The 14,993-nt window shown below is 41.5% G+C and overlaps 1 protein-coding gene across 7 annotated transcripts in view; it reads right to left on the bottom strand.

Annotated features, from left to right (window-relative positions):
• Positions 1-14,993, bottom strand: part of MYRIP (myosin VIIA and Rab interacting protein) — a 364,430-nt gene that overhangs the window by 110,654 nt on the left and 238,783 nt on the right. Inside the window, exon 1 of one of the 7 annotated variants that reach the window (XM_074945503.1) lies at positions 12,079-12,194. The exons of 5 other annotated variants lie outside the window; for them this stretch is intronic. In XM_074945503.1, coding sequence (XP_074801604.1) covers positions 12,079-12,110 — 32 coding nt within the window. In that variant the 5' untranslated portion in view covers positions 12,111-12,194. Of the gene's footprint in view, positions 1-7,273; positions 7,302-12,078; positions 12,195-14,993 lie in introns of those variants that run through there. One more of the 7 variants, XM_074945504.1, reaches the window with a different exon arrangement.

Raw genomic sequence — 14,993 nt, 5'->3', positions numbered from 1 at the left:
GTTGCAGGGGAGTGTCCTGAAAGGACCAGATTTGGACAGGAATGGGTCATGTCTACTTTCAAAGAGACTTTTAAATAGACAGCTATGACCAGTTCCAAATATTTTTCTGTAGGAGCTGCCAGGACAAGTGTTCTAAAGACAAGTGATCAAGAGCAGCCTTTACTTGAGCAAAATGGAAGAGAACAGAGAAAACAGCATATAAGACAGGAGAATGTGGAGGCGGTCACATCCTGTTAGTAGAGCTGGGTGAAACTTTTCAGCTGAAACTTTTTTTTTTGGGGGGGGGGGGTCCATCAAAAATGCAGATTTGGGTTGACAAACATTTCACAAATTTGTGTCAATTTCAGCAAATTGTTTCAGTTAAAACAAAAAAGGAAAAAATAATTTGGAGGGTGCTATTCCCAAAAACAAGGAGGAGGAGAAGAGGGCAGATCAGGTCCATAGACTCTGGCCCTTAGGCCAGAGAGCCAGGGCAGCTCTGCGGACTCTGGCCATTAGGCCTTCGTGCCCTGAGGACAAGGGCTGCTCCCTAATTCCATCTGCTAGGCTTGCTACCCCAACTGTGAGAAGCCACATTCACCGAAAGAGGGTATTCTTCCCCCGTTCTCCTCCCCGACAGCCTGAAACCCCGCTACATGTGGCATTTGCATCCAAAGAAGAGTAATTTACATAGCGCTCCCAAGGTGGTGTAACGGACTGTTCTAAGTCCAAAAGATACAGAGTTTTATGATTTATTATTTAAATTGTAATTAACTCATGTATTTATTAATACAAGGGTGTGGGAAACTATTCCTGCAACTATTTTATACAGAAATCGAACAATTAAAAGAGAAAATAGTGAGATATACTTTAAGATGAAGGGTGAAGATATCGGTATCTTACCTTAAAAAGATGCCAGCATACGCAGGTAGCTACTTATACAGATCTAGAAGGCAGGGGTGTAGAAATCAACAGACATCTAGAATGCAGATCTACGTTAATCACGACTATGAAATACATGGACCCAACTCATTCTCTCATTAATAGTATTTTTAAAATACTGCAATGTTTAATTGACATGGAAACTATCTTACAAAGTAACTTAGACATGACCCCAAATCTAGTGAAACACAGAACCAGTCATGTAAACAAGACACAGAACAAATCAGTCCCCCATACAGCATACAAAGTTAGATGGATACATTAAATCTGGTAAGTGCGTGATGAGAAATGCCTCCAAATGAAAAGGGTTTTCTTTTAGTTGTAAAATATACCATATGTACTGACCATTTCCCAATGTCTGTGTTTTCATAGGTATTTTCCTTAGTTGAGCTGCTTGGGAAATGTCTTTTCTTGCCATTCAAAAAAAAAGTTTAAAATTTTCTTCAAAAGTTTGTTTTGTTTTGTTAAAAACTCGGACACCAAAACATTTTTGGCTTCAAATATCAGATGAGTTTTGTTTTTAGTTTTTCAAAAAAAACCATCATCAAAAACAGATGTTCCTTTTGGAAATTTCCATTTTGATGAAACCGTTAAAAAAAAAAATTTCAACCAGCTCTATTTGTTAGCACACCAAGCTCCATAAATAAAGTGTTAATACAAATAGTAATAAAGTAGTAATACAAATAAACATTTTATTTCATATCAAGCTCCATGTCCATGGAAATCTCACTCTCTCAGAATGAAACTCAGTGTAGGTCATGACAGCTCAGTTTCTACCTTTTAGGGTATCTGGCGTGTGCACACCTAAAAATCCTGCTAAGAGAACTGATGAACTAAGACAATCCAAGCTAGGACTATTGAGCTCCCTAAAGGCTACAAGCATGGAGTGATTCATAACCGATGCTTAAATTGAATTATAATGAAACATAGGGCACAGGAAAGAGAATCTCTGGACAAGACTCAAATAGAGCTGAAACACAAGTGTTTATTAAGAAAGGACACAAAACTTTTTCAAACTAGGCCCAGACTTCAACCCCTCATTCACAAACAAGTGATTATGGCCTTATATTATGTTTAATAACTATTAAAGAAAGCAAACACTGCATACATTTTAGTGTATTCATTATAATACAATGAATAATCATACCTTAGTAATCATTATTATAGGTATGACTGGTAGCACCACCAGTTTATTATTATTATTAATGCAGTACAATTATTCGTTTTATTATAATAAGGAGTACACTAAAAATAGTTCCAACAAAATTCAGCCTGATGCAGATGTGCTGCAAGGAAAATTTCAGACCGAATGATTAAAGCTTGTCAAAGTTGTAAGCAACTTAAAACAGTGTCTTATATTAGAAAGTGTTGGGCAACCTTAAAGATTACATATATATTATAATAATTAATTAAATTATGACTTAATAATGCTGTACCTCACTTCTACAGCACCTTCCACTTGTGGACCTTAAACATTAGTTAAGCCTAGAAAGCATAATAGGCAAGTTAGCTCAATATTATTACCCGCATTTTACAGATGAGAAACTGAAGCACGGAGAAGTGAAGTGACTTGCCCACCGTTACACAAGAGGACTGTGAAAGTGAGAACAGAATTCAGATTTCCTGACTCCAAATCCCAAGCTTCAATCACAAGATGATCCTTCTCCTTATGAAATGTAAAAGCACCCTACAAAATCTTCTTGGTAACTTCAGATAAGATACAGTTTAAACAGAAAGAAAAAACAAAACATACTGCAGTGTGAGCAACTTCTCTGTGCAAATTATGTATCAAGTGGTGTGTCTACAGTGGATCTGGAGGCATAATTCCCTGCTCAGGTAGATGCGCATGCGCTAGGTATGCTCGAGCTAAAGTGCTAAAAATAGCCATGTGGCCATGGCAGCGCAGGTGGTGACACAAGGTAGCCACCCGAGTACCTACCATTTATGGTGTTCTAACCTGATCAGAGCTAGCATGTACCCATACACGTGCCCAAGTTGGATATTACAGTGTAAATGCATCCTAAGAATAAAAGAATGTAGTCCTTGCAATATCTTTTGTATAAGTATGAATGACAACCTTTTGTGAGATCAAGGGTCCGAGTTAGTTAGCATGATCATGTACACAGTTCTCTTCTAAATTCACGAGACATGCACTGTACTAGGGCTTGGAAACAACACATATCCCACAGTTTTGCAGACTGTTTTGTTAAGATACAGGGCAAGAACTATAAATGGCTGAATATGTAATGACAGGTGAAAAGCTTGATACAGTGATGATAACCTGCACTGAGCTTATTTACAAAAAGAAAAGGAGTACTTGTGGCACCTTAGAGACTAACCAATTTATTTGAGCATAAGCTTTCGTGAGCTATAGCTCACTTATTTAGCACTCCTTCCATGACAGCTTTGCTCAAACAGCAATCGGGCAAACAAGGCATTTTCATTTTTAATTGGAAATTCACAATTACACAATATATTCCTCATCCAGCTCTTACCATACAGATCCCTTTGTTTGATGCGGGGTTTCTCTGGCAGTCCAAATATTGGGAATGTTGTGGCTTTAGTGACTGATGCTTTTAGGCCAAAATTAGCTTCCTCACTCAATTGTTAATATTTTCTTATTTGGATACAGAGCATTGCTCAGCAGATTACTGTCTGCCCTTTTATCACCAAAACCACATTTTAAAAAGTACTGTCTGCTAACATGACCAAAAAGCCTTCACGTTCACACGGCTATTGAAGAGTCAGTTGTCATTCCAGTCTGATGCTTTCATCATGGTTTATAAATAAGATCACAATATTAACATTTTGGCATTTGTTAGGATTATTGGCAGCTATACCCAGTAGGAGACAAAGGGGAGAAATGGAACTGCCCGCACTCTGCATCATGCCCAGATGCAATGTCTCTCTCCCGATCCATCTGCAGCATGGAATTTATGTAAAAGCTTTCCTCTGTATGACTATTTTGCTTTGATGCTATTACAAAATGATACATCCACAAATTGCAGAATATTCTGAAAGGCCGAATGCATAGCCATAAATCTATTAAACCACTTAAAATCTACACTGAGTTAACATTAGGGCTCTGATTTAACCGGCAGAAGTATGGAACGGAATGTAGCCTTGCTCTGAATAAGTCGCTGGGACTGCAAGAAGGTTAGAAAAATGAGTGATGTTACAGACATTGTGATACTTTGGCATGTGGAGCGAGTTATGTACCGAGTGTCAGCCTTAATTCTAAACATCCTTCCTGTTTAACGGAGACTGAATTTTTTAAGCTATTTCATTTCCGTATGTTAGGCGGTACAGGGAGGAGTCAGCAGCAACACAGCCTGACAGCAGGACGGCACATGGTGCAAAATTACTTTGAGACCATTTGGAGGACAACATACGTGCATACGGTGTCTCAGACACACAGGAGTCTCATGTTCAAGATGCTTCTGCTGTGTCTGCCAGCACAAAACTACCATGTGTGCTATCACCGGTACTGTAGCCGGGCTTTGTCCAAATTACCACCATTCACTGTCTGCTCTGAGTAGGTGTTTAGTACAGAGGTACAACTTAATTGACAGATGAACATGCTCCCCCACACAGAGAAGCTCCTGTTTATCATCCATGCACCTGATCCTATTGGAGTGAGATCCTACAGGGGTGAGAACATGGTCTGTGGAGACGAAACACTTAGGAAGAAGGTCAGGGAAGGCTGAGGAAGATATTGAAAGCCTTCTTCAGCATTAGGTCACCAATCACACGTGCACCAGTTTGTACAGTTGCCAGCTGCTCCCTTTTGACAGAATACATGATGCCTTTTTTGTGTGCTACAGGCGTTTAACCTTAGTTATCAATTTAGGAGAAGAGGCAAAAGAAAAAGAGTTACTTGACTGCACAGCATCAGTTTACATACTGGGACATAAATTCACTTCTATTTGTTTTTACGTAGCTTGACAACTGCTGTATCCAGCTGCTCCTGTAACATAAATATCATGGGCAGGAATGGCCCCATACTATAGAATCATAGGGTTAGAAGGGACTGCAAGGGTCATTACATTTGGCTCCCACAAATTAGTGCTTACACATACATGCTAATGGCAGGCTCAAAGCAAAATCCCAGCTCAGAATACTTCTGAACTTGTTTTGAAACACGGATCAAATCCAACTTCAGGGCGTTTGGATTTGGGCCATTAAAGAGCTCTTACTATTATGCATTATTTTTGAGCTTGGAGCCAAGGTTTTGATTTGCTCTTCCCTAATAAATATGTTTACTTCATTCTCTGAAACATCTGTGACTTCCCATTGTGCAAAAGCTCAACTCTGCCACTCTTGGCACTACTGAATTATATTTTGGTTTGTTCATCGTCAGTCCATGTCAGATTAAGGGATGCTTTGGCTACCCTTTTTTTTTTTTTTTTTTTTTAAGAGTGGGATCCTGCCTGGATCAGGCTGGGGGTTTCTCTCTACTGCAGCTGCTATCATCCTTTGTGCTACTTGAATATTCTCTCTCATCTAAGCTTTCTGCGGTCTTTTGATCCTGCTAGTACCTGTGCAATGTTTCTGAGTGATGCTGATCTTGGTGCCCTGCCTGGATGGCCTATCACACTTAAATGCAAACGGGCAGAAATGCTGGCACTCAGTTTTTGCTGCTTTTATTAATAGGGTTCAAATCAGCGATTACCTTTGTGAAATTTTCATATAAAGGAGGAGAATCTCTGGGAAAGCCTCAATATTATTATATAAGATTCTATACAATATTTGCAATAGTCTATATTATACTATATTTTCGGATTGAGTTTTACATATTTCTTCAGGCTTAGAGCTGAGGAAAGGCCCTGTCTACTCCCAGTACCTCAAGTGAGGGATGAAGCGCACGCTTCACCGTAAGAGCATTATTCACGTCCAGAGCCCCCATAGGAAGTGCAACACTGCCTGCTCAGCGCGGTAACTTGTTTCAGCAACAGCTTTCCCACCAGTGCCTCCTACTGGAAGTGTCTCTTTTCGATCCACAGGGGAAGCAGCCAAGGCCAGCTCCCTCCTGAAATATACAAACCAGTATGAAGTTTTCAGCTTTTGTCTACTCTACTTTAAGGCCTTCTTCAGCTCCCCCATGTGACTCTCGCGCGGCTCACGGTGCTCAGGCAGAACTTTCATCGGGGTAGCAGCTGCTGCCATGCTCCCATCGGACTCAGCTGATGCCTGGGCCTCACGTTGGGCACTGAGGCACAGAGTCAGAATTCTTCAGAGGTGTCCACAGAGCCACGGTACCTACGTGTATTCCAGAAACACACCTCACCTCTTTTGGGTGCACTCTGGATGTGGCCTACTCTATGCATCATATAGGGTAAGGTGGTGCCCACATTTGGAGTGCACTCGGCTCCCTTTTCCTCCACCAGCATCAACATCTTCAGCTACTTTCCTCGTCCTTATCTTATTCTTCCTCCCTTCTTTTCTCCTCTTCCTCTACCTACCACCAAAATACCAAAAGTATCTATGTAATGTGCTAGTGTACACGTTTGTACAGCAACTCTCTCTCTTTCTCACACACTACCCCTCTTTTTTCTTTCCTTACAACTCAGACAAGACATTTTTGAAAGTTGGCTGTTATCCCAACTTTTGTGTCTAACTGATAACAGTTTGTCACAGTTGCGTAGATGTCTGTGCAACCCCCAGCCCTCCTTGAGCTAACCTGCATCATTTCTGTTTCAACCAAAGCAAATGTTTCTTCAAAAATTTCCTCAATCAATCAGTCAGTCAGTCAAAGGGCCTGAAAACTTATGATACAGTTTTGGTGGAAAATTCCACAACAATATCAGGAAAAAAATTGGATGTGTTCACAGAGCACTAACGAGCACATTAAAACCCATAAAGAATCCAAAAAGTAATGGGAAGTGTAATTACACTTTTAATAGTAACCTTTCAAGTTCACATTTTGAAAACGTTCTACAAACCTCGCAAGACAAGACATTTTATTTTAAGGCACTAACATAGGGCAGTAACCTTTGAAAATTTGGATTGTAAAATCATTAGTATCACTTTTAGGAAAAAAGAGTTCCCAAAGGACTTGGGTGCATTCAAACGTATGCAATCCCAGCTACATTAGAAACAGAATGCATTAAGAATCTTTAGTGATTAAAGGGATCTCCTGTTATATTTCAATCTCCCTGTCCACAGCCCCCCCAATGCCCCTCAGTAGCCCCACTGGGGCAATGCAGTCCTGCACCACCCTTAAAACCAATTAAAAACTGTAACAAGTTAGAAGAACACCACTGCTGGGCTCTAGATAAGGGAAGCAAAAAGGTGGTTTAGAGCTATATTTGTTCCACCGCACACACAGCATCGCCATTCCAAGTGCACTGACCTCTGCTCTGGTGCAAATGAGGGCTTAGTCCAAATCTTTGTTGATGGCGAGTTAATTTGTTTATTCCCCATCTGAAGTCATAATCCTTTGTTTGTGACATCATAATTAGTTGCTGTGGAGAGGATTATGCTGGCAAAGAAAGGCTTATGGCTGCATGTGAGAAATAAGCAGCCAGGACAAAAACTATTCAGCAACAAAGACCTTGTTTTCATGCAACTGCCCCATAACAACTAACAATAATTATTATTTAAAAAGAAAGCAAAAGGCAAACATACACGCACACACACACATAGACAAACAGAATGAGACAACAAGTTTTCACATTTAAAACACGTTTTATTTATGGAAATACTGGGTAGATGTACTTTCTTTTAGTTCATCTTCAGAATCTTATTTAGAGAAGTCATTGGCGTTAATTTAAAGCATGGGCAAATACATTAATGGTTGTCTTACTTTGTTTAACGTAATTTCCATTCTTACTCAGCTAGGAGGCTTGGAATAGTTTCAGAATCAGTAAGTGCAACATTATTTTTCATGATGGTTGATGGGAAGTTGTAGGTAGTGACAATTTGTGAAATTAAGTTACAGTGTGTCAGCTGACTTGGCTTAACAAGCTCCCCTGGGTTTCAATAACCGTTAATAGAAAAATGAAGCAGTAGAATTTTCAGGCTCTCTGGGTCATAATCTACATTCAGTGCACATGTGTAACTCCTGGAAATGTCAATAAGTCACAAGTGTACAATACACTAAACCGGGAATATGCTCCTCTGTTTTGTAAGGAAGCCTTTGCATTGGAAACTAAAAGATCTCAACTAATATGTAACAGATATCATCACTGAAGATATGTTTAATACAGACCACAAGTCTGGCTCGGGGCGAGGCGGGTCTGGGTATCTGGGCAGGCCTGTGGTTGGGCTCTGGGGGTGAGAGGGTTTGGGTGTATTGGCTGGGGGGGCACCGTGGCTGAGCTCTGGGAGGGTGGGGGGAAGGGGACAGAGAAATTAGGTAGGGCCCTACCAAATTCACAGTCCATTTTGGTCAATTTCACAGTTATAGGATTTTAAAAATCATAAATTTCATGATTTCAGCTAATTTCATGGTATTGTAATTCTAGGGGTCCTGACCCAAAAAGGAGTTGTGTGGGGGGCGCTGCGGTACTGCCACCCTTACTTCTGTGCTGCTGCTGGCGGCTGGGCAGCTGGAGAGCGGCGGCTGCTGGCTGGGAGCCCAGCTCTGAAGGCAGAGCCACTGTCACAAGCAGCGCAGAAGTAATGATGCCATGTTGTGGTATTAAGTATCAGAAGGGTAGCTGGGTTAGTCTGTATCTACAAAAAACAACAAGGAGTCCTGTGGCACCTTAAAGACTAACAGATTTATTTGGGCATAAGCTTTTGTGGATAAAACCCCCACTTCTTCAGATGCATGGAGTGAAAATACAGACAGGCATAAATATACTGGCACATGAAGAGGAGGGAGTTACCTCACAAGTGGAGAAGCAGTGTTGACAGGGCCAATCGATCAGGGTGGATGTGGTCCACTCCCAATAATTGATGAGGAGGTGTCAATTCCAGGAGAGGAAAAGTTGCTTTTGTAGTGAGCCAGCCACTCCCAGTCCCTATTGAAGCCCAAATTAATGGTGTTAAAGTTCAAATTAATTTTAGGTCTGCAGTTTCTCTCTGAAGTCTGTTTCGGAATTTTTTTTTTGTTAAAATGCTGATAGATAGCACAGACTACTAGTACTGAGGCAGAAAATTCTATAGATCTTTGCACAACTTCCCAAATGAGACCACACATCCTCCAGCCCTGTCTGACGCTTCTCTCCTTAATTTGTGCAAAAGCTTTAAGGTGGTGGTTACAGCAGATCTGTCATTTTTGATCTTGGAAAAGAAGTTATTGATATTAACATTCAGATTAATCTGAAAGATTTTTATAGTAATTGTGCTTGAAAATAAAGCTCTAAGGGTGAGATTTTTAAAAGAGTTTAAGGGATGCAGAAGTCCAAAGCCCTTGGGCCCCTAACTCAAAAACCCAGTTTATTACCTTGGCCATTTTCCATCTTTGACCAGTGTAACATAAACAAGAGAAGAAGACACTTGGATTGTAAATCCCTTGGGACAGGGACCATCCTTTTGCTTTGTGTTTGTATAGCACCAAGCACAATGGGGATCTGGTCTATGACTGGGACCCCCTATCTGCTATGGTAATACAAATAATAGTAATAAGAAGTTGGTAAAGAGAAGAGTGGGGGGGGGGAGGGGAGGAAAGAGCCAGTAAAGTGCCTCCTAGTTCTGCAAAGGGGCACAAAATTAAAGAAGCCTATATTGTATGATATGGGGTGTGTGTGTTAAATTTCACTCTCAAAGGCACAAAATGCTACTGCCTTAAAAGGCAGTTCATTAACATACAGAAATGTAAAAGTAAAAATCTTGTCAAGACAACATTTTTAAGGCTGACAGAACAGATTTTCAGGACCTTTCTTCACTCCTCACCATTTTAAAATGTACCCACGAGAGTGGGGAAAAATAGCTGTTCTCAACAGCAGGCAACAGGATTAACATGTCAGAGTGTATTCATTCCCAACAATCTTCCCGTCAGCTCTTGTTCCTTCTCAGTTTCAATCCCATGACAGTTCACAATAATGATGCTAGCAGACTACAAAGGATGGTGTGATGAGCATGCTCACATCATTTGCACCTGCACATCTGTGATTGCCACAAATGACTGCAGTATGTGAAGGATTCTCCCTCTAACCTCAATTCTTTTCCTAAAATCTTCAGAGGGGGCGGGGGAATGTAATTTTATGTCTTTTTTTTTTTTAAAAAAAATTCTGTCTCAAGTCCTTTCCCCATCATTCTCATAGATAATAGCTGGCAAGTTTTCCACACTCTAGAAGGCTGACACTGCTTATTCTTTTGAATAAGCGCCAAAAACAGCACAACTTTTCTAAGCAAAGTACAACATGTTAAAATCCAAGATGCATGAAGTGTAACTATGAATGGACTTAACTCCCCATGAGTTCAATCATGGCATGCCCCAAAATCTACAACATGTTTTCACTGCCATCAGTGTGGTTTCTCAGCTGTTATGAAGAGGAGGGGGATCAATTGTTCTCCGTGTCCACTGAAGGTAGGACAAGAAGTAAAGGGCTTAACCTACAGCAAGGGAGATGTAAATTAGATATTAGAAAAAACTTTCTAACTATAAGGGTAGTTAAGCTCTGGCAAAGGATTCCAAGGGAGGCTGTGGAATCCCCATCACTGGAGATTTTAAAAACGAGGTTGGACAAACACCTGACAAGGATGGGGCTAGGTTTACTTGGTCCTACCTCAGTGCAAGGGGCTGGATTTCGTGACTTCTTGAGGTCACTTCTAGTTCTCTAAATAGGGGATAAGAATTGAGGGAGCTGCACAGTAGGAAGAGTTGCATGACCTCCAAGCCACATGAATTCCAGAACATGCTGGATAGCCAGGGTGGATAAAAATCAATGATTTAAAAAAAAAATCCCTCAAAACCTATCTAAAGATAGTTTTAATTAAGATACATTATAGCTCAAAGATATCTCATCATGGAATAGGGATTATAAATTCTAATTCTATCGTATGAGACAATATATTCATGTAATGCTTAAGAAAGGTTTGGTAAATGAGTTCCAATAGTTCATGGATTAGGGACGCAATTTTATGAGGTTTCAGGGGCTTCTGTATATATTACTTAGTTTAATCTTTCCACCTACCCAATAGGACTCAGTGCTCAGTCTAGAAGATACCATCAGAGATGCTTAGTTTTGCAGTTCTCAAACTGTGGATTTGTGTCTCCAGAGATAACATGCTTGTTAACAGCAAAAATGTTTTAAAATAAATAAATAGAGGTGAGAAATAACAGACCTCAACCCTACTGTCCCTCTGCAAATTTGTGTACACAGATTTCAGAGTAATAGCCGTGTTAGTCTGTATTCGCAAAAAGAAAAGGAGGACTTGTGGTACCTTAGAGACTAACCAATTTATTTGAGCATGAGCTTTCGTGAGCTACAGCTCACTTCATCGGATGCATACTGTGGAAATTGCAGTATGCATGGTTAGTCTCTAAGGTGCCACAGGTCCTCCTTTTCTTTTTGTGTACACAGAGTCAATCGCTTACCTCTCTCTCAAAGTGCAAAGTTTCAAATAGTCCAATGAATAGAAGATTGCTGGGGGTGGAACAGATCTGGACAAGAAGAAGTCGTCTGAAGATAAATGTGAGAAGGGAGGGACAGGCAGTAGAAACAAAAGTCGAACTGTTTGAGCAGCATATTCCAGAAGTCTTGAGGTCTTCATTGATTTGAGATCTACCATACCATTCTCTTACTAGAAGGGAAAACCTATAATGGCAGCAGGCCGTAAAAGGGACCCAGTTTGGGAATATTTTAATGAAGTTCCTCTACCTTTGGGTAAGACAGGCATGCGTGCACAATGAAACAATATCATGAGAAGTGTTCCTTCTCAAGAGGAAGCTGCGTTGAAGATGATGAAAGGAACATGTCTGAACATGCAGGATCTTCTGGTTGGTAAATTTTTTTTATTTCATACTTCTTTCTTAAGGACTGCCTGTCTTCCTTCGGGACTATTCTTGAATTCTCATGTTTGAGCAAAAAATATAGTTGTTACTCTATAGTACTATCATTTTAGATGCAGTTGTGATAAAAAAATAAATAGCTGAAATAGGCAGATCTTCCTTTTACAATTTCACCTTTAAAGTAGTACTGAGAGTCAGTGAATGCAATGAGTAATACTAAATGAGCAGTATGGGAATAATAATTAAGCACTGACTTGTTTTGTTTAGGAGAATCCATATTCAACATACAGGATTCTGAAGACCATCCACCTTCAAGATCACCATAATTTTCTATAGTTTCAGAGTTATCTACCAATGATAGTGTTTCAGTCACATCATGTAAGTCCCAAAGCCACAATATGTCACCTGTAGCAAAAAGAAAAAAATCACCATCATCCAGAAACCACCATAGATAGGTTTGTGATAAGAATCTAAGCTTCCATTAAAAAAAAAAAAAAAAAAAGAGTTGGACATACCAGGGAGCAAACTCACCCAGAAGTCTGGAAGCCCTATGGCCCCTGACTCTGAGGTAGTCCACATGGTGGGCTGTCCAGAGCCATGGATCCTAGAAATTTGTTCCCTGACTCCAAGGCAGTTCATACAGTGTCAGCTCTAGGGCCATAACCCTGGAAGCCTGGGCCCCCCAGCAGCCTTCCCAGGCACGCTGCGGAGGAGCAGTGCAGGTGAGCTGGCAGGAAACCAGGCAGGTTTCTGATGAAGCTTCAAATTCTTACAAAAAATATTTCACTTGAATGTTTCCGACCAGCTTTATTAGACATCCCCGACCTAGGGTGTGAGAGGAGACTCAGCATATGTAACTACGTTCTCCTCTGTTCTTGTTCTTCAGGGCATTTGAAGAGGATAAGTTAAATTTAAGCGTGTTATTTCAGGCTTAAAAGCAGGTGTTCAGCTTGCATGCACTGTAACATTTAGTTAGCAAACTTTTCACATGATTTGTAAATGCTATTATTATTTGTATAGGACTTTCAATACACAAACACTTCACAATTATACTGCACAAAAACAAAATCCCTGCACCAAAGGGCGTAACCAGAGCCTGATCCTATAAGGACCCAAGAGCCAAAACTCATGTAAATCAAGGGAACTGAGAGCTCTCAGACCCTCAGCACTTTCCAGGATCGGGTCCCTGGTATATATGGCCTGTCAACCCCATTATTATAATGGGCAGTAATTGGCACCAAACTCCATCAAGTTAAGTACACACACATTACCTAATCCCAAGGTAAGCACTCACACTCAAACATTAATTGCATTTGTAAAAGGCTGTCAATAAATCTTTACAGAGTAGCTCACTGGAATCAGCATGGGAAGTCCCAAACTATGAAGTTCTACAATAGGCCATAACTCTGTTCAAAAAATCTTCGGGCAGGAATTTTTAAAGTTAAGGTTGACGCTTTGCCATATGTTCACCAATTATTTTGAAATGGTGCAGCACATAAGGGCCAAATTCTGTCCTGCCATATCTGTGCATCTTGGAGTTGCCCAGGGAGTCAGTGGGGCAGAACTTGCCCTGACAAGTTATGCCAAGGATAAAGCTCCTCTTTGAATGTCAGTATTCTTGCTTTTGTACATTTAAATTAGACCTTTGTTCCCACATTGTTTATTTAATAGAACTATCCAAATGACAGATGAGGCATAGAAGGTTATTGTTTATTACCTTTGCACAGGGAAAAGGAATCTAGGTTAAAAAACGCAGCATTTTCCCCCCTGCACTAACTAGTTATTTGGCGCATGCCAAACAGTACACATAGAGAGGAGATTGTGTCTGTGCACGACCCTCTCCACTACAAATGTTACACTTTATCCGTCAGAACCAGACCTGGCCTTTCAACTACTTTGGGACTGCTCTGGGTTATATTGCTGGCATAATGGAGGGAAAATCGCAAACTCACTAAAATGAGTCAGACAGAGACAGTCATTGTTAACAGACCCAGAATAACAAGTGAATAATGGGGATTATGAAAGAACAGACAGTGTTTCTTGAGGCCATTTATATGACCTTCATTCTTCAGAGTGACGCAAGAGGTGAGTGAACTGTGTTATGAACCACTGTTGACTATTGGTAATGTAGGACTTCTATCTCATTGTTTAAAGTGCAATTTAGGCAAGCAAGGTACATTGATGTACACTGAATAGAAGATAAATCACAAGTTCCAGTAACAGAAGACAGGAAGGAAAGAAAGAAAAACAAATTAAAGTTTTAGCTTCTAGCTCAGAAGGATCTTTTGATAGGTTTACCAGATAAGTTCACCATAACCATTTGCTCTTATTCATCTAATAGGATCATTCATTGCCCAATATTAATACACTGAAGAGTGAACATAAGCTCTCCACACTACTTCAGTGCTGTCAAGTTTCATCAACTTGGCTCCATCTCCCACTTCTGTAAAGAAAATTTATGTCCTGCCCATAGGGTTGCCAACCTTCTGATTGCAGAAAACCAAACACCCTTGCCCCACCCCTGCCCCGTCCCTTCCATGAGGCCTTGCCCCGGTCCTGCCCCTTCTCCAAGGCCCCACCCCCTCTCACTCTATCCCCCCTCCCTCTGTTGCTCACTTTCGCCCAATCGTGTTCATTTTCACTGGGCTGGGACAGAGGGTTGAGGTGCAGGGGCTGAGGGCTTTGGCTGGGGGTGCGGGCTCTGGGGTGGGGCAGGTGATGAGGGGCTTGGGTGTGAAAGGGGGCTCAGGGCAGGGGCAGAGGTTCAGGGGGCTCCAGCTGGGAGTGCAGGCTCTAGGGTGGGGCCGGGTATGAGGGGTTTGGGGTACAGCACGGGGATCTGGGCTGGGGCCGAGGGGTTCAGAGTGTGGGAGGGGGCTCCTGGCTAGGGCAGGGGGGTGGGGTGTGGGAGGGGATGAGGGTTCCAGCTGAGGGTGTGGGCCCAGGAGTAGGACCAGAAATGAGGGGTTCAGGGTGCGGGAGGGGGCTCTGGGTTGGGGTGCAGAGGGATGAATGCTCCAGTTGGGGGTGGGTTCTGGGCTGAGGGCAGGGATTAGGTGTTTGGGGTGCAGGAGGGGCGCAGGTAGTTGGGGTACGGGGGGGTGAGGGCTCCATCTGGGAGTGCAGGCTCTGGGGATGAGGAGTTTAGGGTGTGGGAGGGGGTCAGGGC

Source organism: Natator depressus, chromosome 2 (genome assembly GCF_965152275.1).
Source record: "Natator depressus isolate rNatDep1 chromosome 2, rNatDep2.hap1, whole genome shotgun sequence".
In the NCBI taxonomy this organism is placed as follows: Eukaryota; Metazoa; Chordata; order Testudines; family Cheloniidae; genus Natator; species Natator depressus.
This window is presented reverse-complemented; position numbering and strand designations above follow the sequence as displayed.